This window comes from Protobothrops mucrosquamatus, unplaced genomic scaffold (assembly GCF_001527695.2).
Source record: "Protobothrops mucrosquamatus isolate PMUCROS unplaced genomic scaffold, P.Mucros_1.0 scaffold1259, whole genome shotgun sequence".
NCBI lineage: Eukaryota > Metazoa > Chordata > Lepidosauria > Squamata > Viperidae > Protobothrops > Protobothrops mucrosquamatus.
The window spans coordinates 710-26,152 of NW_015387465.1; the positions used below are offsets into that span (position 1 = coordinate 710).

At 37.6% G+C, this 25,443-nt stretch overlaps 1 protein-coding gene across 1 annotated transcript; it reads left to right on the forward strand.

The window, feature by feature from the left end:
* Nucleotides 1–314: 314 nt before the first annotated feature.
* LOC107292065 (cation-independent mannose-6-phosphate receptor) lies at nt 315–23,363 on the forward strand (the record flags this gene model as incomplete). The annotated part of the gene is made up of 15 exons (XM_015821125.2): nt 315–586; nt 3,485–3,685; nt 4,542–4,691; nt 6,202–6,363; nt 7,210–7,417; nt 8,275–8,421; nt 9,838–10,072; nt 10,693–10,829; nt 12,020–12,134; nt 13,122–13,268; nt 14,649–14,833; nt 16,741–16,927; nt 18,228–18,380; nt 19,266–19,335; nt 21,609–23,363. Coding segments are annotated over 15 exons (2,786 nt in total), but the record flags the coding sequence as incomplete, so codon positions are not given.
* Between the last annotated feature and the right edge of the window lie 2,080 nt (nt 23,364–25,443).

Consider the following 25,443-nt stretch of genomic DNA (forward strand, 5'->3'; position numbering starts at 1 on the left):
CGTAGCCTCTTGTTAGGCACTATAAGCCTTAATAATATGCTAATGTGCTGCCCACTTTATACTGAGGAAGTAAATTTGAAAGAACAAAACTATATTAGGACTACTCAATGAATCATTGAGCAGCTTGATCCCAGCACTAAAGAACAGATAATTCTCTTTTTAACCAAAATGTTGAAAGCATACCTTGTTCTGGATTTATTAATAAGAGTAGCATATTCCCTACTAATTGTGTTGAACCTAACATTTCTTCTGTCCAAGAACAAGGAAACGGGACAAAAAACAGACTAGCATTGTTCTGTTAAATCTGTTAATAGGAGTTTGTGTCACGGGTGGCCATCAGCGATCAGTTAATGCTGGACGACTAAGCAAAGCATTAACCTATGAAGATGGATTTTTGAAACTTGTCTACAAAGAAGGCGAATCCTGTCCTGCAGATCCTGATTTGAAGTATATGAGCTATTTCACCTTTGTGTGCAGATTGGATGCTGGGCCTGGCAGCCAGCCGGTTCTCCTTTCTTTTGATGAGAAGACATGCACTTATTTTTTCTCTTGGCATACTGTTTTAGCCTGTGAAGAAGAAAGAGTGGTAAGCAAATTGTCTTATTTTATCAAGTTAATTTTATCTAAAATGACCTGGTTATTTAAGATTAAAAAAATATATATATTAAATCTTCTAGTTTGGAAAAAAAGTTGCAACATAATACATTTACAGATTTATTACACTCATTTGTGCTATTTTGCAGAGCAGTTGTTGAAGTAAAATAAGCTATTCTTATTAAGCATAAAAGAGGTAATATAGTATTTATGAGATCACTTGAAATTTCTGTCAAAAAGACATTCAACTCTTAGTACAAAACATCCCAGAAGACAAGCTCAGGATCCAAAAAGATCTTGACAAACTTGAACAATGAGCCCTATCCAACAAAATGTGGAGAAAAGCAAAGTTTTACATTTAGGCAGGAAAAATCAAAGGTACAAGTACAGATTAGGCGAGACCTGGCTCAAAAACAGAAATTGTGAGAGGGACCTTGGAGTCCTAGTGCACGATCACTTGATTATGAGCCAGCAGTGTGCAGCAGCAGCCAAAAAAGCTAATACAATCCTGGGTTGTATAAACAGAGGCATAGAATCAAGACCACACAAAGTATTAGTACCGCTTTATAAAACCCTAGTAAGACATCTGGAATACCGCAGCCAATTTTGGTCACCATATCACAGCTTTGGAAAAAATTCAGAGAAGAGCAACTAAGATGATCAAAGGCTAAAACATGCGAAGAACGGCTGCAGGATTTGGGTTTGGCTAGTCTAAAGAAAAGAAGAAATAGGGGCAACATGATAGCAGTGTTCCAGTATTTGAGGGGCTGCCACAAAGAGGAGGAGGTCAGTTTATTTTCCAAAGTACCAGAGGGCAAGACAAGAAACAATGGTTGGAAACTGATCAAAGAGAGAAGCAACCTGGAATTAAGGAGAAACTTCCTGACAGTGAGGACAATTAACCAGTGGAACAGCTTGCTGTCAGACATTGTGGGTGTTCCATCACTGGAGACTTTTAAGAAGAGGCTAGACAGTCACTTGTCTGAGATAGTATAGGTTCTCCTGCTTGAGCAGGGGGCTGGACTAGAAGACCTCCAAGGTCCCTTCTAGCTCTATTCTGTTTTACTCCAATGATTAACAATGCAACAACTGCCATTGGGATTTTGAAAAACAGTTAAATTTCATCTTAGCCAGAGTAATTGGAGGAGGAGGAGATAGAACAAATTCATTTATGAGATTAATGAGATGAGGCTGAAGAAGAGAGCATAGAATCTCAACTAAGTCCCTGAATAGCATCATGTCTGTATTTAGTCTCTGTGTTGTAACTAGTATGTGCAGAAAATTCCAGGCATAGAACAGCTGGTTTGGTGTAGTCCATGTCCAAACCAAAATATTCACATATGGGTATAGTTTGGTTCTACAGTCAGGCTACTTTATCCAGGGCAGGTGGAAGTAAGGAAAAAAAAATCAAGGACAACTTGAAGGAAGGAAGGAAGGAAGGAAGGAAGGAAAGGTTTTGGGGAAGAATGGGGAGTCTGGAGGTATGAGATATACTGGGATATCAGCAACAGGTGACGGGAGAGGAAGGAAGGAGATGAAAGGCAGGTGAGCTGGTTTTATATGCTGTGCTGGAACATAAATGGTTGAAATTAGGGAATGGGAGGAAATGAGGGGAATAGTGGGTTATGCCGTGGTTGCTCAGTAGTTAGAATGCAGTATTGCAAGCTAACTGCCCCACAGCCAGGAGCTCAGTCCTGACAGGCTCAAGGTTGCCTCAGCCTTTCATCATTCTGAGGTTGGTAAAATGAGGATCCAGATTGTTGGGGGCAATATGCTGACATTTTAAACCGTTCAGAGAGTGGTGTAAAGCACTATGCAGCAGTATGTAAGTCTAAGTGCTATTGCTATGCCATGCTGAAAGCTGGTGACATACATCCATTTTTCCCTTATTCACCCAATGCAGATTCATCTATAAACCTTAAACCACCAAAACATTCTGGATATTTTTTCTCTTTTAATAATTTTATTAAAAGTTTTCAAAAAGAGAAAAGCGAATACAGTAATAAGAAAAAATAAATAAAATGGAAAGCTAAAAGTATAAGAAAGTAAAAAAAAGTTTTTTAAAAAGATTGCAAATTAATGATTTCTAATTTTCTTAGCAGTTAACACTTACAAATTGGCTCTCTGTTGTTTCTGTGCAGATATTTCCTTACTTGGCTAGGCAACATCTTCAGTGCTGGAAAGGAACTGGGTTTGTTGTCTGTTTATATATACCATGTTTCCCTGAAAATAAGACCTATCCCGAAAATAAGCCCTACCTTGATTTTTATGTGTGTGCCTAGCCCTAACCCTAACCCCCAAAATAAGCCCTAGTTAAGACCCCACCCACTCCATCTCACTATCTGGTTGCACGAGGTGGGGCGAGGCACATGCGTAAAAAATCAAGCTAGGGTGGGGGGGGTGGAGCTGCCCCACACACCCCGTACCCACTTACCTCAGGACGTATTGCTTCCTGGCCTCCTTTTCACTAGCAGAGGACTTTCCTGAAGAAGTGGGCCAGCAGCGGCCACATGGGCTCCTGCTGGACGGGGCTGTCGGTGCCGCCACCCCGAGGCGAGACAGGATAAAAAATAAGACATCCCCCGAAAATAAGACCTAATGTCTCCTTTGGAGGCAAAAAAAATATAAGATCAGGTCTTATTTTCAGGGAAACATGGTAGTAGCCTGCCCTGTCAGTGTTGGTGATGTTTTCTCCTTCATAGTTCCTTGATAATAACAGTAATAATACAAGACAACGCTTTCTTTTTTTTAAAGTTCCTACTGTAATAAATTCTTCCCCCAATTTTTATAAATGAAATATGTATGTCCTTTTTTTTAATACGTGTCTATCACATAGCTCATAATGGGGTTCTTTCTACTGATATGTGAATTTTCTCTCCCCGATCCACAGGCAGACTGCTCAGTTACCAATGGCAGCAGAACAATTGACCTTTCCCCTTTAATCCATTGGACAAGTGCTTATGAGATATTTCATGACTTTTCTGACCAGAATCCAGATTTCTATATAAATATTTGCCAACCATTAAATTCCATCATCAAGTGTCCGCCTGGAGTAGCTGTCTGCATGATCCCACTTAATGGCTCTCCTATAGTAAGTAATATTACCAGCATGTATCGAATTGTCCTCTTTTTCACAACAGGATATTAGAATGAATACCTGATATGCCTAATAAGCTGATTTAGTACAGTAATGTATTATTTAAGAGCCCAGTTCTTTGGAGACTTCACGTTCTCCAAACAATTGTTTGGAAAAGCAATTTCAGCATTTGACATAGTATAAAATATTGAAAGGAGGAGGTAAAAAAATTGTCTGTTCCTGCTTCACTTTGGGACACAGCCACTGTCATAAAGTCATGCGCCAGATTTCAGGAAACATTTCAATTGTTTTCAACAATATGTGTTCACATATCATGGAAAATCTCTAAAAATGGAGAAGTTCTACAACCTCGGGGCAAGTAAAGATTATGCTTATTATTCATTAAAGCAGTCCAACTTCTTTCAGTCTTCCATACAGACAGGAAGAAACATTTTGACTGCTTTAAGCTGCTGACTTACTTAAAACTAATACGATTTTGAAAGCAGAACAACTCAAACCAGGTCAGTCTACTTGAAATGTATAGTTTCTGATTCTTTGGGCCATTTTATGCTAAATGGATAGCAATTTCAGATAGTGGAGCACATCGATCTTGGTTATGTTTTTCGCAGTACTAATGTAAATATTTTGAGTACATCAGAACAAAATGTAATTGGAATCATCTCTCTCATCATATGAGAAATACGTTCGCAATAAAAATGGATGGACTCCTAATTCATTCATTCTGTCCCCTACTGTAACTTATATTATTATAACTTGTATATAGATTGAAGTAATTTATTTCCTAGTTGATGCTGAAGCTTCATTTTCATTTTGGGGGTCAATCAGGTTAATTTATATTATATTTAATTAGGATATTGGTCGAATCACAGCACCTCCTCAGCTCAACAGTGCAACAAATGAAGTTAACATTGCCTTCAACAGTACCACTCCTTGTCCAGAAGATAAACATCTCAACTATTCTTCACTTATTGTGTTTCACTGCAACAGAGGAACAAATCTGGTAATCATACGTTTATTTTGTTTGTTGACAAAAACTTACAAGTGTTTACAAATTAAGAAAAGGTTGAAAAAAAAATCCCTTTCAGGCATAGGGCACATCCAAACAGCTGATTTAACCTTGTCCAGTTTGTGAGTTGGCAGAAAACATGAGACAAAAGATTTGCTCTGTTTGCATAGCCAATTCCTACTCTGCTTCATTAATGAGACTGGTGAATGGTGCTGTCTGCTGCCAGGAAAGTTAATAAGGTGGGTTTCCTAGTGGCAGAGTAGACGTTTTTCAATTGCTTTCCTGGTGGAGTAAGAGTAGGACTCTAAAAGGCGGAGTGTTTTGACAGATGACTAGAAAAGTAGGTTTATGGAAACTGATCTATGGAGTAGATGGGGGGGGGGCTTTCTTCTCCTGCTTTACCAGGAAGTCCATACCTTTCTTGTGCCTCACTTATGGTACCAGATCTATGGGGTAGATTACGCACATAGATAAGGGAAGGTTAAGATGGGGGTAAAGATGGAGGGGGGAGTCTCTCTTAATTGGAAGCTCCTATTCAATCAACAAATCACTTGTATCTACTTGGAGAGGTTAGTACATATCTTTCCCTCTCAAATTCCCCCTTGCTACAAGAAGACTCTGAGAACAACCACTACCCACCCATAGGTGACCACACCAGACAAAACCAAACAATAGGTGCTGGACAGACCCTTCTCCTCCTGCATCATTATTTACCACTGAAGGACTCAGATTGAATGGATAGCATAGCTTGTGTTGGGAGAATATTGAAAACAACTATTTCCATGTTGGATCAATACATTCCAAAGTTAGCTGACCTCATCTTTGATTTGGAGACACATTATGCAGATATGTCCTTGTAGCGTGGTTAGAGAGGCATGACATTAGAGGGATATTAAATGTGCTAGTAAATATGGAAGGTTCCTTAACTACAAATTAAATAATTTCACCCATCAAAAAAGTTCAACTTTCTGGTTAGTAAAATAGAAATATTTTGCCAACAGAATCCATGAGGAGGGGGAAATGTATTTAATTTTCTGCTTTTGCCAATTATCAAAGCACTTGTTCATTCCACTTTTTAACTAAATGAGGAGAAGTGGAGAGAGAATGAATTTTGAAGGCTGAAAGGGAATATTCAGGTTGTGTACATAACCTGATATCAAACCCTTCTCTGATACAAGCAAATTATTTTTTTAAATTGTCTTAGGTTTGTATATAAGCATGTGATCTGCAAACACATACTTCAGTTCTCTGCAGAAAGTCAGCATGAAGCCGCAGAAGTTGGGACATGAACTTATTCTTTTGCTGTTGTAGACATTTTTGAAGCTTGATTATTTCCAGTGTCATCAGCCTCAGTCACAGCAGGCAAAACCAAAATGTTATAAATAAAAACAGATGGGTTTATTTAACTTCAGTGTGTGTTTAATTTTCAGTCATTTAGCTTTCTTACTGAGACATCTGATTCTCAACTATTTTATTCCCTTGTTTGTTTGTTTGTTGGTAACAGGGGAAGCCCAGAATGATAGAAAAGTCCAGCTGTGAATATATATTTGAATGGAGTACCCCAGTGGTATGCCCTGATGAAGAGAATGTTTCGGGCTGCTCTGTAATTGATGAACAGTTACACTATGCTTTCAACCTGTCAAGCCTTGCAGGGAAGCCCTATAAGGTGATTGTATTGCTGTGGCTAGAAAGGGGAAGCGCTGATGCTGTTCTGACATGAAAAAAGTGGAATTGGTCTGTTGCAGAGCCACATGATCATAGCTTAGCGATAAAATATATGCTTTTAGTACCCTCACAAATCACATATTCTGGAATAAGGTAAAAAGGGAATCAGATGGCAGCACAGGGGCAAATGTTATGTCTATCAAATGATATTGTCAATGAAAACATCTTCTCGAGGGACTGAGCTGCATTTCTCATATTTCCTCTCCAAAATATATGCAGTTGAGAGTGGTGGTTAAGGTGTTGGCAGTGGAATCCAACAGCCGCGTGGAGTTCATTTTGAGTTAGTCATTATTGTTCAGGCCAAAATATGTCAAGAATCCCCGTGGACACCAATTTGAGTTTCTCTAGGAAAATAGGATGTACACATAATAAAATAATAAAACGTGCTCATTGTACAAAGATTTCTTTTTCTGTTAAGACATGGGCCTAAAAAATTATGCAAATAATATAGATGCATTGATCACCAATAGATGAAAAAATACCATCAAAGGCATTCCTAGAACTGTCTCCACCTATGAGTGTATGAGATGAAATTCTGGTAACTGTTGGAAATGTTACGAGCATCATATTCATAGGGGTCTTTTGGAAAGTGAGCAAAGCACCCCTCTGAACCTGCTGCTTAAAGTGAACATCTTCTGGAAGAGCCATTCTGAGACTCTTTCCATCTTGTCTTGCATAATCTGGTCAAACCCTTGGCATGGCCATATTGAGCTTTTAAAAAATATTTAGCATTTTCTCCGATTCCATTTGCAGATCTTTAATGGTATAGTTTTGGCTGTCCAAATAGGTTCCTTCTGGACGCAGGAGCTACCATCTAGGGGTATGTTCAGAAGCGGCAGATATACCTCAAGGGAAATGCAAAGATGCTGCAGTTTGTCTTATCTCTGGCAGTAGTGCTGTCTCATTTGGCAACAAAAAAGAAGTACAATTGGACTACAGGCATCAAGATGAAGCTGTTTTCTTGCAGTATAAGGGTGGTGATAAATGTCCTCCAGGTATGAGATTTGCAAGGAATTTGCCCATTACTTTGAAAATTACACCATTGCTTGCTTAGAATCTTAATTCATCAGCTTTTAAGTTTAAGATAAGTAACCCCATTTCTTTAACTTACTTATCTCATTTAAGGAAGGTAACATTCAAAGCTACTCAGGCTAAATTCATCCATATAATTTTCATTGAGTGATTTTGAGATTGAACTTTGTTGAGTGATCATATACATTAACTCAGAGGTCCCCAACCTTTTGGGCACCAGAGACCGGTTCCGTAGAGAGAGGTTTTTCCATGGACCAGAGGGCATGGTTTTGTGTGCTGCCTGCATCCCACGTATGGGCGTTGCTTGTTTGTGCAGACCGGTTGCTGGCATGCCATGGCCTGGTACCTGTCCACGGACCCCGGGTTGGGGACCCCTGCATTAACTTATGTACCGTTCTGGACTTTCTAATTATAAGAGGTGAAAAGGAGAAAGTGATGCATAATACAAGTGCTTTCATGAATGTATAAATACATGCATCTTGACGTTTTATCTTGTAAAATGCTGTTTTTTGGGCTTGCATCTTGTTCCTCTTTGTATGAGGTTGTTTTGCAAGAGAGCTGACATGCAGAAGCATTCCAGCTGAAAGTGGCAGAGAGTGATGATCTTTGGGGGCCATCTCAGTTCATTGTAAAATAAACTTTATATAGAAAAATGATGGCTAACAGCAGTTACATAAATTGTTATTTGGAACTTGGCCTTTCTTAATTCTGGGTGCCACTGACAACCCACTTCTGTGCTAAGTTTTGGGTCAAGAAGTATTTATATTTCACTGTTTATATTTCATTAAATATTTTATTGTGCTCTTCTTTTACTTAACAGTAACTGAAAAGGGTGAGCTTTGTGTCTTCCCTTTCCAGTACAATGGTAAAAGTTATGACAAGTGCATTACGGAGGAGCAAGGCCGTCCATGGTGTGCCACAACTGATAACTTAGGAAGAGATCAAAAATGGGGATTCTGTGTAAATGGTAAGCAAGGAAATCAAACTCTGCTGCACACCATGAAGCATTAAGATAGCTGTACTAGTGATACCTGGTGGCTTGAGATAAAATAACAGCTGCTGAAAAGAAAATCCAGTCAGGATACGGGTAGTTCTCAACTTACGATCACAACTGAGCCCAACATTTCTGTTGCTAAGTGAGACAGTTTTTGAGTGAGTTTTGCCCCATTTTATAACCTTTCTCGCCACATTTGCTATATGCTGTAGTTGTTAAATTAGTAAAACAGTTGTAAAGTGAATCTGGCTTCCCCATTGACTTTGCTTGTCAGAAGGTTGCAAAAGGTGATCGATCATGTGACACCACCCCCCCAAGTACACTACAACCGGCATAAATAGGAGCCAGTTGCCAAAGGTCCAAATTTTGATCATGTAGCCATGGGGATGCTGCAATGGTCATAAGTGTGAAAAATGGTCATAACCCACTTTTTTCAATGCCGATGAAGTGCCGTTGTCGCTAAGTGGTTGTAAGCAAATGGTTGTAAGTTGAGGACCACCTGCCATTTGTATTGCTGCACATAAGGTGTTATTATATAATAGAACTAAAATCAATCTTGTGCTATAAATTAGAGTAAATCCAGACAGTAAATATCACAATGTTTGTATTTGGATAGCACATGTTTATCCACATTTGGGAGCGTCATTCAGGTAGAACTGGCCATTAACCCAGCCTGTTGATGAATTACCTTGATTTACGACTGCAGTTGAGCCCAGAATTATGGTCTGTGTTGTGCTGGTTGTTAAGTGGTCCATCACATGATCTGCCAGAACCTTTGAATCATCAGAGTCATAAGTACCTTTCTTGGAGTCTGTTGTAACTTCGAACAGTTGTAAAGTGACCGGTTGTAAGTCCTTGACCATGATTGGGTTTCCTGGCTAGGGCCAGGAAAAATAGAAACCTCATGCAGGTTAATTAACCCCCTCTCAGAGTCCTTTGTGGTTTCTTGAAGAAGGAAATGTGACCAATTTTTAAGATTGGGGATTCCAAGCATGTTTGAATACTTGGAAAGCTATAAGACTTAGCTTATTTTAGATACATTTTAAAATGAGAACTTTGTAGGAAATATATAAAATCGCTTTGCATTCTGAAACTTCCCTGCTTCCCAAATTCACTGTGTCCCTTTTGATATTGTAATAGATGACCTTATTTTCTTTGAATTGGAGCATAATAATTCCAGCTCTGATCACTAACTCAGATAGCTGATATGCCTAGACTTATATAGTTTTGCCCAAATATAACACTACTGAACCACTGTACCCAACCTGGACCATATGAACATTAGAAGGCAAAGACAGATACTGCTAAGTTTATTTATTAACAACTTTCCTATAGAATTTAATCCATGGATTTACAGTCTGCTTATAAGCTTTTGTTTATATCTTGCAGAAGCTGGGCAGCGTGAATCTACTATTATTTTTAAATGTGATGAAAATGCTAATAACGGAAGTCCTCAGCTGTTGAGTGAGACCCTTGGCTGCGCTGTCACATTTGAATGGAGGACACAACTTCTATGTCCTCCAAGGAAAATGGAATGCAAGTTTATTCAGAAGCACAAAACTTATGATTTGAGAATACTTTCCTCCCTCACTGGCTCATGGGTCTTTGCAGACAAGGGCAGCTCGTGAGTGTGCTTTGGAACTCTGAATGAAAATGAACTTACCAGCTTGTTATTCATTGCTAGTATAGCTAATCATTCTTCCAAGTGTGTATCTTGCAATTCAGGCAAGATTGACTAATTCACAGGAAAGTGACTAAGACTAGGCAGTGCTTAAATCAAGTTTTGTAGTCCTGGGCTTTCTGTCAGGGAACTGATTGAAGGAAAATGTACATCAAAGGGAAATGAGGGGTGCTTACTAAATAAAAGGGGGTACATCTTTACTAGAAATATTTGATCACTCAGCTTTGCTCCGTTGAATAACCTACAATCATTGGAATATTGCGTTTAGATTGACTATCACCTAAGAAATTGCCAAAATTCTAAAAAGATCTTTGAAGATTATAGAAGAACTTTTGGAAAATTCTTTCAGTCAAGTTACCTTACATAAATTGGTTGTCTTAGATAGATAACATACCACTTCATGTTCTTGGAAATTAAAAAGAATGTAAGATGGTTCTTCTTGAAGTCCTCTACTGATAGTTTTTTTTTTAAAAAAAAAACCTGTTTGACTGAAAGGTAGAGTATTGATGCTTTAAATAATTATTAAACTGATGAAATTACTCTCTTTTCCTTCTTGGATTTAGTTACTACATGAACCTTTGTCAGAAAGTCCACGAAGGACCCTCGGGCTGCCCTGACAGGGCAAGTGTTTGCCGACGAAATCAGAATGGTGCTGTCCAAGTTCTGGGATTGGTTCATACGCAAAAACTTAATGTTACAGGTATGTCTGTCTGTGTCATGTCCCCTGCTATTTTATGCAGGGGAAAGTGAGAGTTGCTATACTAGCCTTGATTTGTTAACATATTTATTTATTATTTGCCTAGCACCCTTTTGTATTACCTGTGCAAACAGATCCAGGGATATATAGTAAAATCATGATAAAACAATTAAGTTGGTCCTACATTATTAAAAAATACTTAATATATAACTAAAAGCAGAATTGTTAGTTTTGCAAGTCAGCATGTCCCATTGTTTATTTGATAGGAACCAAATGTTCAGTAAAAAAAATAAGATTTTTACTGCCATCCAGGATGCCAGAATGAAGGAGCTGAGTGCATTTTTGGGGACAGACTATTTCACCGAGTGGAAAAAACCATAGAGAAAGTCTATTTTCTATTCTGTGTCCATATCCTTTGCAGGGAAAGGAATTTAAGCAGATACTCTGTGGATCAGGGGTCTTCAAACTTGGCCTTTTTATGACTTGTGGACTTCAATTCCCAGAATTCCTCAGCCAGTCATGCTGGCTGAAGAATTCTGGGAGTTGAAGTGCACAAGTCATAAAAGGGCCAAGTTTGAAGACCCCTGCTGTAGATGTTTGTAGATGATGAGTGGCAGCTGCAAGATATGTGTTGATCTGCAACAGTGGGTTCCACTCTGAGTTATCCTTAGTTTTAGTTTTATTTTCTAATTTCATTAGGGTTACATGATCTCATTTGCATATGGATGCATGAAAAAACCCTAATGCTTATACCTGTTATCCATTACATCCATATAATTCCACTTAAATAAAGTGATGTTCTACTAGAAAGAAACTGTAGATGTGGAAATAGAAAGAAATTTCCTGATGCTCAGTGCTTATATGGGTCAGCTGTTCTTTATAATTCAAACAGTTGTTGGAATAAAATATTTTTAATTTTGCAAAAGTATTGATATCAATCTATGAAAATATGGACATATACTAATATGTCCCGGTTATAAAATATTAGCCTTTGAAGATATAACCAATCATTTTTGATGGAGGAAATATTACTAATGCCAAGTCATAAAGAAAGACATTTAATTAATTAAAAAAGAATTTTAACTAAAATTTAATTAAAATAGCACCCAGTTAAATTCATTTGGGGCTTCACAGCATTGCTTTAGATTCAGAATCTCATTTTGCTTTTAATAAAACCTGGTGTTTTATTTCAGGCGACAAAGTTCTTGTCAGCTACTCCAATGGTCATGAATGTCAGAGGAACAAAAAGGCAACAACAGTCATAGAGTTGAAATGTGGAAAAACTGTCGGGTTGCCAAGATTCAACAGGTAAGTACATGGATGATTTGGTTTTTATAGCATAACAAAGGGCACCTCAGCTTTTATCAAGGTATGTATTATGCACATGGCATCATTCAGGCTTTAGGATAGCTTTCTTTGATTTAGTGTGTTCTGAACAGTTCAGTAATTCCTAATCAACCACAGTGTGGCCATACAAATGAAGTCAATAAAATGAATGAATGAGTGAATGTTGAGAAAGATCACTATGTGGCGTGAAAGCATGACCTACACTAATCACCAAATTAAACAGTAGAAATAAAATAATTTTTATGCTAAAGATACCAATGAAAATGGAGTCTATGTTCCAGTCTAGTTTTGGTTCTAATTCTTCCATTTTTAGAGTATGAATCTCTGTATCTGCTGAAAGACAGCTGCAGACCTTGAACTGATTGATGTAACTTGTACATGTGCACAAACACACATATATATCCTCCTTATACAGTAGTATAATTCTGTGTTTTTGCACTCTAAACCATTCTGCTTAGATAGTTATGAGCCAGTATGGAAAAAATAAGAGAGAAGGTTCCCCCCCCCCTTTTTTTTTCTTGACAGCATGCCTATTTTAAGGTCAAATTTTCTAAAGGTTTACATTGGATTACTAAATAAAACTGTCTGTTCTAAATGGGTGATTTATAAACCTTTGCCTCTTATGGATATTGAGAAGTGTTGACGTAATTCTTTGAAACTGAAACTCCTTACATAATCGCATTCTGATTTACACAGCAGAAAAAGAATTGAATAAACAAAATTGGCTAGGTTCACAAAAAAACATTAAATTAAAAACTAGAATGATCAGAATGGAACTTGGGATAACGTGTGCTTGATTTAAGTTCAGTGAAATGTGTAAATCCAACCATCACATCCACATGATCGTAAAATATATATAGTTACTTTCATTTCTCTATCTCTTAGTCTTTATTTTCATGCCATTTCTGCCTCTGTTGGTAAGTTAATTTTCCAAATGCTTCCTTTTAGGATCGATGAAGAAAACTGTGCCTATTATATTACCTGGGAAACTCGGGCTGCTTGTGCTGTGAAACCTCAAGAAGTAAAGATAGAGAATGGCACAGTTATAAATCCAGAGACAGGGAAGAATTTCAGTTTGGGTAATATTTATTACAAGTAAGTTAATTTTTTTAATACTTATAAGAGACCAGGAGAAGACTCTTAATAATCAGCCTTCTAGTTGCCAGTTGCTTAGTGAAATACTGGTAGATGATCTGAAACTGAGCAAAATGTCTATCTACCACTTCTAGCAATGTGAAGTTTCAGGTCACAACCATCAGTCTGGATTTTTTTTTTAATTGATGCAATAACTTTTAAGTCTGGGTAGAGGTGCTGACAACTTTATAAGAGTCGTTTAAGAATTAAAGTTTGGTTAATACATTTTTAAAGCAATTAACTAACTTTGCATGTTTATGGCTTATTTATGTAAGCTAAATAGATAATTCTACTGTTACATAGTTAGATATGTGTGTATATTGAAAAACAAATTCCATTTTATCACGGAGACAGATTCATCTTAATTTGCTGGAATGGAAGTAAATTCTGCTCCGGCAGACACAGTAGCAGATTTGTGTATATGTGGTAGATTGATGCAAGAGATATGTGGTAGATTTTTCAATCTTTAGGAAAGTATTTATTGTAGATATATTATAAAACTTTGATAAATATATAATTTAAAATTTATCCCTATCATTTAAAAGTATATCTATCCCTATCATTAAAAGTAAAAACTAGTTCTAGAATGAAGGATATTCAGACAAAATATTTTCTCCAACCCAGCCGTGTATTCTTGTGCATTATACCTTGTATGTGAATGGTTTTCATAAATAATAGTGAAGATGGGTACAGGTAATCCTCAACTTACGACCACAATTGAGCCCAAAATTTCCATTGCAATGCAAGACTGTGGTTAAGTGGGTTGTATGCCATTTTACAACCTTTTTGCCACAGTTGTTAAATGAACCACTGCAGCTGTTAAGTTAATAGCACTGCTTTCAGGTTAATCTGCCTTCCCCATTGACTTTTCTTGTTAGAAGATCACAAAAGGTGATCACGTGACCCTGGGATGTTCAACTGTCATAAGAGTTGCCAGGCATCCAAATTTTGATAGCATGACCTTAGCCATGTTGCAATGGTTGTACCTGTATGTGCGAAAAACAGTCATAAGTCACTTTTTTCAGTGTCGTTGTAACTTTGAGTGGTCACAAAAGGAATGGTTGTAAGTTGGGGACTACCTGTATAGCATTTAGATAAAACAAAAATTGAGGAATTGTAGATTACTTGGAAATGGGTGAGAATAGTCCCCCGCTAGATGGAACTAAACTTGAAATTTTAGGTGAATTAAAATAGATTCCTTTGAATAGAGAATAGTAGTAATTGGCTAGGTGAAAAGAGGTGCTTCCAAAGTTTTCTTGTCTTACCTCTGGTTATTTCTGTATCCTTACTTTATATATGTGTGTACATTATGTATTTTTATTTTAAATTCTTTTGTTCCAGATTATACAATGCAGCAGGAGATTTAAGAACAAATGGTGACAGATACATTTATGAGATTCAGCTTTCTGCTATCACTGATTCAAAGAATCCACAATGCATGGGCGCTAACATCTGTCAAGTTAAAATATCAGATACACGTACTCGTAGAGTTGGATCATCAAAAAATGCCCATTATTATATTCAAGGTAAGTAATTACTTGCTAATGATGATGACAACCTGAGTTATGCACAAAATAGAAATCCAAACTAAACAAATTGCATTGGAAGCTGTGTTGAACTATTCCAGTGTTCACTAAAAGTGAAATCTAGAATGTTTTGTTTATTCCTAGTTTCTTCTAAATCTTCTATTGAAATTCAGAGAGATTCCAAAGTGATTTTACTGAGCAAGAAGGGCAAGTCTGCTCTGTTGTGTCTATCCACCACCATCACTACCTGCCCCCATTTCTTTACTTTACTTTACTTTACTTTTTTACTTTTATTTAATTTCTACCCCGCCCTTCTCCCAACGGACTCAGGGTGGCTTACAGCCATTTAAAACAATACATAATACAATAAATACTAAATTTAAAAAGTAATTTCTGCTGATGTATCAGTCCCAGAATGTAACCATGTCCCATAATCAGATATCTTACCCACATGCCCATCCTCAATCTTCCCAGTGTATTTCCTTCTTATCCTTTTTGCCGCCCTTCAGTTATAACACAGAAGGCTATACCTAGTCATTCAAACACAATCCAAGGCAGCTGCTCCCATCCTTTAGGGCTTTCTTAAAAAGCCAAGTTGTTATGGATAAAGTCTGATTTTGGGAGATGTTTTTTTTTCCATTCTCCTCTCCCCCTCCCAACAATTCTATTCAGAAGGACATATTTCTTTGTGTATCCCAAAGGAAACAATCACATTTCATTCCATATAATTGAGGAAAAAACTAGTCCACAGAAGCTGTTTTATGGCTAGAATTATTTGGGCATAAATCTACCCAGTAACTTTTGTATGAGGGGGAGAGAGTGTGTGTGTTACGTTTCCCCCTTAGTGCTCCTCTATCACCTCTCTATTGCCTTTCCAAGTTAAAGAACAACTGAAAAGACAATATTCAATAACAGAAAGAGCAGGGTGAAGGGTAAGTTGTTGGATATACAGTATATTTTTTTTCACTGCATTTTCTCTTGGTTTCTGAGAGGAGAATGGTTGAAAAAGAAAATGATTTTTTATACATAGAAATCCCATTTTTTTTGTTTTCCTAAACTAGATAGCTAGAGAGCAAAGGTAGGAAAACAAAAAAAAATCAACCTTTGTGTTCTCACCTCTTTTCCTTCCCAGTCATTACACAAATGGAAACTTAACGTGCAAATTTGCCAGCTCACCTCTGTGAGAGGCAAGAAGGAAACTAAAGTAATAACATTTACTAAGTAAGAATTTAGTAACTGTAGTAACTTTTCTGTATAAATAAGAAACAAGTAGTCCTCACTTAGCAACTGCTGTGACCGTTCAGTTAAGATGGCGCTGAAAAAAATAATTTTATGACTAATGCCCACCTTTACGACCTTCATGTGATTGCCTTTACAGTTAGTATTCCTTGTTCTGTGCTTGATCTTTCTCCCCTCCTGCTTGCGGAGCAGAGGACTTGGAGAAGAAGCCAGTAAGGCACATAATAGGGAATGTACATAGAAAGAAATGCAAGGGGGGAGTTGACGAAAAATAATAGTCAAGCACAGGAGAGGTTGCCTACAGAAATTGATTGGGTTTCCTCCCCTCCCCCCACCCCAGTTGCTTGTTTAAGCGATCTCTCTGCTCTGTGAAAAAAAAGTGATTTTTAATAGGCAATCTCTCCTGTGTTTTGTCCGATTTTTTTCTCCCTCATCCCTCTCTGGCAGAGAAAGAGATTGGAGAGGAAGGATTTACAAGAGAATAAGCAGGCACACAATGGGGAGTAGACCAGTTATAGTATCTTGTAGTAACCTATAAGACTGAAAGTACATTTCTTCTCTGTCATCTTAACAGCCCAAGAAACTAGGAATGTGCCTCCTGAGATGTCCACAAAATGTAACAACCAACAATTGATTGTGAATATTTTAAATGTTTTCTTCCTTTGCAGATGATGTTTTGGATCTCGTGTTCTTCTCTGACTCCACATGTGGCAGAGATACCAACAAATCTGCCTCCTCAACTATTGTCTTCCACTGTGATAAAGATGCTGAAGAAGGCATCCCAACATTTCTTCATGAATCAATGGATTGCCAGTACCTATTTACCTGGTACACCTCCGCAGTTTGCCAGTTGGTGTAAGTAAATTTCATGAGAATAATTCTTAATTCTTAATTCTTACCCCTACAGAAAATCTCTCTCTCTCTCTCTCGATAGATAGATAGATAGATAGATAGATAGATAGATAGATAGATAGATAGATATAGAGATATAGATATATAGATATATGTATGTATAGATATATGTATGTATAGATATAGATATATGTATGTGTAGATATAGATATATGTAGTTTTAAAGTGCAAAAAAGTACAAAAATATTATTGGGATCTGAGCAGAACATCGATCATTTTTATTAGATTAAATTTGTCCAGATGTTTACTTCAAGTTACAGCTTCTTCTGGACAGATTTAGTCTAGATCAGAGATTACATTCAGCTACAAATCTATTGAGAGAAATGCAACCCCATGAAAACAGATTGAATCCCCATCCCCAAACTACAATATTACCTGAATTGAATTTTATTTTTTTCATCCTCACCCAATCGATTGATGATTTCAACAATTCTATTTTTTGTTACTAAACCTGAAGGATTGATTTAATGCAGGGGTGTCAAACTGCCAGCCCGCCGGCTGGATGCGTCATGCCAAAACTGCACCCATCCCAGCTCCAGCAATGGGGAAAAAGTCACGATATGTCACGACATGTCATGTGACAAGTTTGGCGCCCCTGATTTAATGAATATTGCCTTTTCCAGTTGTTTGACCCAAATGTGACCATCATGAAGAATAAAGTGGAATATAACATACGAAACATGAATTCAAATAGTTGTCATTCAGAGTTGTGTATATAGCAATAACCTTAGCACCCTTTTGGACTTGGAGAATTGAATAGATAACTGACTATAGCTATATTGGGGAAAAAACCAATGCTGGGAAATTTTGCTTGTTTGGTTGGAAGTTGATTAATCTGCTCTGAAATGGGAGGATTAAAATAATTAATTTTTAAAATGACTTATAATTACAGCTCATTCCATTTCCAGGAATGTATTTGAACATGGTTGTTAATCATTTCCAAATACAACCTTCACCGCTTGTTTCAGAATAGGGTAATTTAGCAAAGTTTTTTGATATCATTGAATTTAATTAGTTAAAAATCTGCAAGTGTCATTTATGAACTGAGTCCAGGAAATGCAATAGAAATCTGTACTCAGAGTGAGGCTAACTTGTCTCCTCTGAACCAAACCTTTCCAAGGATCAAAGAAACCCATTCTAGCCTGCAACAGAACAGAGAGAATAAGTAATATGTGGAGGGCTCCTTTTGCAGAGCAGATGACACTTTCTGAATTCTAACTCCCATTTCTTTAATCATTTGCAGAAGCTCTGAAACAACAAATGATGGAAACTATGTGGAAGATTTTCCTAAAGGCCTTTCAGGAAGAAGCCAAGCAGTTGGAGCATTGTTGAGTTTACTCCTTGTGATTCTCACAGCATGTCTTGTGATCCTGTTACTTTACAAAAAAGAAAGAAGGTAGGACCGAAAAGAATGCTCAGATGTTTGCTTTTGCAATGCCTCCCCAATATAATCCAGAAAGCTTGGAGGATCATTGAAAACAACATGTCCAACACCCATAAAACTGTGCTAGAGCTGTTTCTTCATTAAACATATTACTATTCTTATAGGATAGTAGCAATACCAATAGCACTTAGACTTATATACTGCTTCACAGTGCTTTAAAGCCCCCTCTAAGCGCTTTACAAATGCCAGCCTATTGCCCCCAGCAATCTGGGTCCTCATTTTACTGACCTCAGAAGGATGGAAGGCTGAGTCAACCTTGGGCAGGTGAGGTTCAAACTGCTGAACTACTGGCAATCAGCATTCAGCAGAATTAGCCTGCAATAACTACTGTGCCAACATAGCTCTAGTAGCAGCACACAACAAATAATACTGGCCAATATTCTGATAGCAGACCACACCTCATTTTTTTTTAACCAAGCACAAGTAGTTTTGAAAGAGCTAATGTCTACAGACATCTTTGGAAATTGCTATTGAAGTCAAAACTTCGCTACTAGTAGCATCTCTTTCCCACTTTTGTCATCCACTGTAACCAAACTGCCTCCTGCCTCTAGTCTGCTATCAGGGTCCTCTTCAAAGCCTGCAGTGCTATTCCTTGACTTGTGTGCTTTCTTTCTTTCTTTCTTTCTTTCTTTCTTTCTTTCTTTCTTTCTTTCTTTCTTTCTTTCTTTCTTTCTTTCTTTCTTTCTTTCTTTCTTTCTTTCTTTCTTTCTTTTTCCAAACTTTTTTCCAGTTTCATTTGCAATTTGATAATGGCTTGTTTTATTGAGAAGATACAGAAACTTATAAATAAGTTACCTCAGAATATAAAGTGTGTAACATTAATTTTTTATTTCATAGAGAATCTATGAAGCAGAAGATAGTCAACTGCTGTCGGAGATCATCAAATGTTTCTTATAAATACACTAAGGTATTTTACTGTATTTATATAAGTGTATCAAATATTCTGCTTATAGCTCTATATTGTAGTCATAACTATACTGTGTGCAGAGCTATATCCAGTTTAAAATCAGTGCTGCAGTACTTAATTATACATAAGCATGAAGTATAAATAACTGGATGAATTTTACAAACTAAAAAATCTGTCATACATTCACTAAGGATTATTTATTGATAGCTTTCAGTTTTCTCCTATTGTTCAGTATTTGGAAGAACTGTATAAAAATATTTCCATTCATTCAAAGCTTCATGTTTGAACAGTTGGGGGTAAATATTGAAAGCATAGCTGTGTGTCATTTCAAAGGAATAAGTGTCAAATGGAGAAGCAGCCAGACTTGTTCAAGAAGAGGTGTAGAAGCTTACAGTTTATTTCTCTAGATCACTTCGTGGAACTGGTGGCCCCTAGGGTATTTCTGAACTATAAACATAAGCCATCCTATCAGTGTCCATGCCAAGTTCTTAGAAGATATACTTAGCAAGCGAAGGCAACAGCTTTCTCATCCTGCCTGTAGAAAACAACTAAACTCTTTTCTGTAGGAACAAAGCTGCTAGTATTTAATCAAATAATGTGGTGCGTAAAACTTTGGGAATCCTTTTGAATTTTCAATATTTCTGCCTAAATTTGATGTAAAACACAATCTTTTTTCCATACAAATCCCCCCTAAAACCAGATAAAGAAAACCCAATTAAATAAATAAGCCGAAAACATATTTGTTTATTTATTGAGAGAAATGATTCAAAGCTATTTATTTGTGTTTGGCAAAAGTATGTGAACCTTTGCTTTCAGTAACTGGTATGCTTTCCTTGGGTAGAAATAACTGCAACTAAACATTTTTGATAACTGTTGATCAGTCCTACACATCAGCCTAGAGGAATTTTAGTCCATTCCTTCATACAGAATAGCTTCAATGCAGAGATGTTGGTGGGCTTGTTTGCATGAACTGCTCTCTCTCAGGTTCTTCCACAACATTTCTATTAGATTAAGGTCTGGACTTTGACTTGGCCATTTCAATACATTAACTTTCTTTTGATTTAATCATTCTTTGGTTTTATGACTTGTGTCCACCTCCGCTTAAGTTTCAATTCTGGGACACATGTCCTGTCATTTTGGCCATACAATAATTCAGAATTCATAGTTCCATCAATAATGGCATCCTAGTCAAAAGACAGCAAAGCAGGCCCAAATCATGATATTGCCATCACCATGTTTCACAGATGAGACAAGGTTCTTAAGCTGGAATGCAGTGTTTGCCTGATATATATATATGCTTTCAGGTCTTTTGCAAAGTATAGATGGGCAGCAGTATTCTTTTTGGAGAGTAGTGACTTTCTCCTTGCAATCCTGCACACCATTATTCTTCGTTGGTTCTCCTCATGATGGTTTCATGAAAGCTGACGTTTATCAATAAAAAAGAGATCCTCAGTTTCTAAAACATTTTCCTTTGAGAGCTCCCAGTGTATTACACACCTAGCTCTTGGTGTGACCTTAGTGGATCAAACACACCTGGGGAAGGTAGGTATAGAGTTGAGCTGCCTCCATTTGTACACAATCTGCCTTATTGGATTGATGGAGTCCAAACCCTTTGGAAATAGCCTTGTAATCTTTTCTAGCCTGGTGAAAATCAACCTTTTTCCAGAGGACTTCAGAAGTCTCCTTTGTTCAAGCCATGACATATTTCCATGTACCTATGTTGTATAGATTAGACCTAGATAGTGGATACCCAGAATTCTCTTCTTTAAGGAAAGACTTCCCACATTCACATCTGATTGCCATGACTCTAATTTCCCCTTCAAGTGAACTTATATTCCTAGAGCTTCACATACTTTTGCCACACAGAAATATGTAGTTTTGGATAATTCTCTTCAATGGATACATGAACAAGTATAGTAAAACTCATTTGTTTAATTGGGCTTTCTTTATCTAGTTTCAGGACTTGTGTGATGAATACATCATGTTTTAGGTCATATTTTTCCAAAACTATTGAACATTCAGAGGGGTTCACAGATTTTTGAGCACCACTGAAGTGCTCCATAAAGCACTGTGTTCTTTGCTCAAGGATCCATATAACCTCAGCAGATGCTTTTTAAGATCTCAGGCAAAGGTTTTCCCATTGTTTGTTCCTGATTCTCTCTAGTAAAAGAATTGAACATATTTTGCTGAACTACAGTTCTCCAAAATCAGATGTATGAATTTTTTTTTTTAAATAATACCATTCACTACTTGTGTGCCCTTGGACTTAACAGATAAATACTGAAGAAGTAAATGAGAATGAAACAGAATGGCTCATGGAAGAATTAGCGACACCAAATCACAGCTCCGGAAACGAAGCACACATAAATGGCCACGTATCACGAAAGGCAGCCATGTCAGATACCCTCATGTCCCTTCCGGTGGATGACATGGACAGTGAGGATGAAGTACTGACAATACCAGAAGTGAAGATTCATTCAGCAAGAGATGTTGATTCAAGAGGCTTGAGCAACACTAGAAGGCCTTATCATAACAAAGCTCACAAGCTTTCAAGCAGTGGTAAAACTCCTCTGCCTAACGGAAGGAAGAATAGCAAAACCAGCCCTGCTTTTGGTCAAGAAGATCTACAGAACTCCATGAACACTGCATCATACCATGATGATAGCGACGAGGACTTGTTGAACGTTTAACCTGCAATTGTGCCTAATTAAAATTCCATATGTGTATATGTATATTAAATATATTAAGGTGGGACAGCAAAACACTTCCAACCAAAAATGAAGACTTGAGTTGCAGATGTCTTTAGCAAGGGATTGTTTCAAGGGAAGGGTAGGAAGGTCAGTCCTAATTGTTTACAATGATTGGTGATGGCTGGGTTTCTAGCATTCAGTGAATGAAATAAAGGTAATTCTCCTTAGCTAGAACACTCATACATATCCCTTGGGAAGGTTTTAGAAACTGTATCGTATTTTACAATGATGGGCTCAAATCTAAATGAAGTCCTTTCCGCTTCATTGTGAGACTTGCATTTTAACACTCTTTATATTTATTGCTCTCACTACTCAGGTTCACTGACAAAAAAAAAAGTTAGGCAATGTGTTCTTCCTGCAGGCAGGGTATTTTCTTCTGTAGATTCATCCATCTCATTAGGTTGGGTTTCTTTGGTGTACATCTTGGAGCTGGTCTGTTATCTTGAATTCGCCTGTATATTTGATTGCTGTAATCTTATTCTATTAAAATAATTTGTTTTGATTTGAAAAATGTTTTAGCTGGAAGGTATAAATCCTATAGCTTTAGCCTTGAGCGGTGGCTGTCCTTTGCATGTTAAGTCTGTTTTTTGGTACCAGTCATATAATGTCGTTCATCAGTGTTTATAAGACTGTTGGTATACCAACCCAGTGCTATCCTTCAATATTAGCTGGGCAAAAAATAATAAGAGTATGCCCTTTCCCAAAGACCCTTTCAAGTTAGATACTAATGCTTGTAGCTTTTTCTCTTCAACTGTTGTTGTGATGAAAAAACACATGTACCTTTTTCGAATGCTGTCTCTCATCAGAAGCTTAAATGATTTTTTTTTCCTTCTTGGGAAATTGCCAATTAATTCCAAATCAAACTATAGTATCAGCTTTATTGCCCTGCAAATTTTTATGGCTGCTTTAAAGTCACAGGCTTGCAGAACAGAGAGGTACACTAAGGTTTTGGTACTAGGTGCATTTCCTTTGAAAGGTAAAACTCTTTGGATTTCATCACCGAATTCCTTGATCATTGTTATATGCTGCAACAATTAACCGTAAAGGAAAGATGGAACAGGTTCTTCTTGCAGTATTTAGCATCTTAGTGCTTTTTAAGAGGCTCATGGATAACACATGAGTTTCTAAGAACTGTGCACCAGTATTTAGGCTGACCAGAGGCTCTTCCTTCATTCCTTGTCTTGTTCATGTTGAAGTACTTAAAATTGGCTTCCACTGGGTACCTGGATTTGATGTAGCAAAGTGTTTAAAGAATTTCAATAAATAAAAGCTAAATTATGTTTCTGTAAGAATTTGTGTAGTACTTTTTTTTTCATGCCTTTACCTGTCTATTATATTGGGTTTTCAAACAAGCAAGGGCCAAACCTTTACAAAGTCCTTAATGCAGAATGCAAATAACTTAACACAATACTGATGGTGAACCATGAAGATGTTGAAATGGGTGAAAGAGAGATAATACGAAAAGGCTCATGTCAAATACTGATATGGCAGAGATGTCGGAAGGTTGTCAGCATAAAATTTTAGTAAATAAATTGCTGAACTTCTCATGTTATATGAAGGTCACTAAGGTAGAACTTAGAAAACAGTCATGCACAATGGCAGAACTAAAATTATAAGGGGCTGCTGAAACTAGTACAGAAACGTGCAGGTCTGCATAACTGTCGTGCAATATTCATTATAGCAATAACCCTTAAACTAATAAACTGCTTCACAGTGCTTTACAGCTCTCTCTAAGTGGTTTACAGAGGCAGCATATTGTCCCACAATAATCTGGATCCTCATTTTACCGACATTGGAAGAATGGAAGGCTGAATCAACCTTGAGCCAGTGAGAATCGAACTGCCAAGCTGCTGGCAGTCAGCAGTCAGCAGAAGTAGCCTGCAGTACTGCATTCTAACCACTGCGCCACCACAGCTCTTATACTTTTAGATTTAATACTACAAAGCTGCCTTTACACGTAAGTACTATTTAGAGTTACCATAGGTCGGATAGGCAACCTTGGCTCTTTTATGACTCATGGACTTCAACTCCCAGAATTCCTGAGCCAGCAACGCTGGCTCAGTAATTCTGGGAGTTGAAGCCCATGAGTCATAAAAGAGCCAAGGTTGCCAACCCCTGCCATAGGTCTAAGACAGAGATGTTTTTTTTAATAACAGCATGCATTACAATAAGCTTTTTTTCCCTTGAGCAGTGCTTAAGTAGGTAGAAGCCTCAAGAAAGACAAGTTGACCTATTTTTTCTAGAGTATGTTACACTTGCACCACATTATCTTAGGTTTACTCAGCCTAACTACGTTCATGCAACCTACTGAATTGTAAACTTAATCACACAAGCTTGACTTGCCCAATGCACTGAGCTACAGATTGGCCAATTGGACCATGCAGTATTAGATTCTGAATTGCAGAAATTTCTTTGGGAGGGCTATGGGTATGCATGTAGGATACAGGTAGTCCTCGACTTGGAACAGTTCATTTAGTGACTGTTACTTACAATGACACTGAAAAAGTCACAGTTATGACCTTTGCAGCATTCCCCTGATCACATGATCAAAATCTGGATGCTTGGCAACTGGTTCATATTTATTAGTGTTGCTGTGTCCCAAAGTCGTGTGATCACCTTTTGCGACCTTCTGACAAAGAAAGTCAATGGGGAAGCCAGATTCACTTAACAACCGGGTTACTAACTTATCAACTGCAATAATTCAACTGCGGCAAGAAACGTCATAAAATGGGGCAAAACTCAACTACGGTACAAAAGTGCTGACCCTCGCTTGGAAAAGTCATTGTTGCAACAATAGGCAAATAGAGAATAATAGTTCTCAGTGAGGGAGGTGGAGTTTCTGAGGACAGTAAGAAAAAGTCTATGGGGGCAAATCTGCTGGGAGCTGGGCAATAGTCAGCTCACCCAATGTGAGTTTCTTTCTTCCACCCCCCACCCCTCAGTCAACCTATGATCTCAAGTAAAACAACTTACAAATGGAAAACATACAAGCAATTTTCCCAGCCAAAGAAAACCTAAAACAGCCAGCATTGTCTCTCCAGCTTCTCCACCACTTACAAAATTAGGACAGCATACTGGACAGCCATCTGTCCGAAATGGTGTAGGGTTTCCTGCCTGAGCAGGGGGTTGGACTCGATGACCTCCAAGGTCCCTTCCAACTTTATTATTATTATTATTATTATGGATCATCGCACAGTCAGCCAGATGTTCAGACTGGATTTGGCATTTTGTCTACCTATCGAGTCCTTTCCCAGGACCTGGGATAGGCAGATGTGGATGTTTGATGGTATTACAGATATCGTCGCAGGATGGAAGCAGTTCCTAGTAAGGCCGCCTTTTGCAATTGACTAATAGCGAA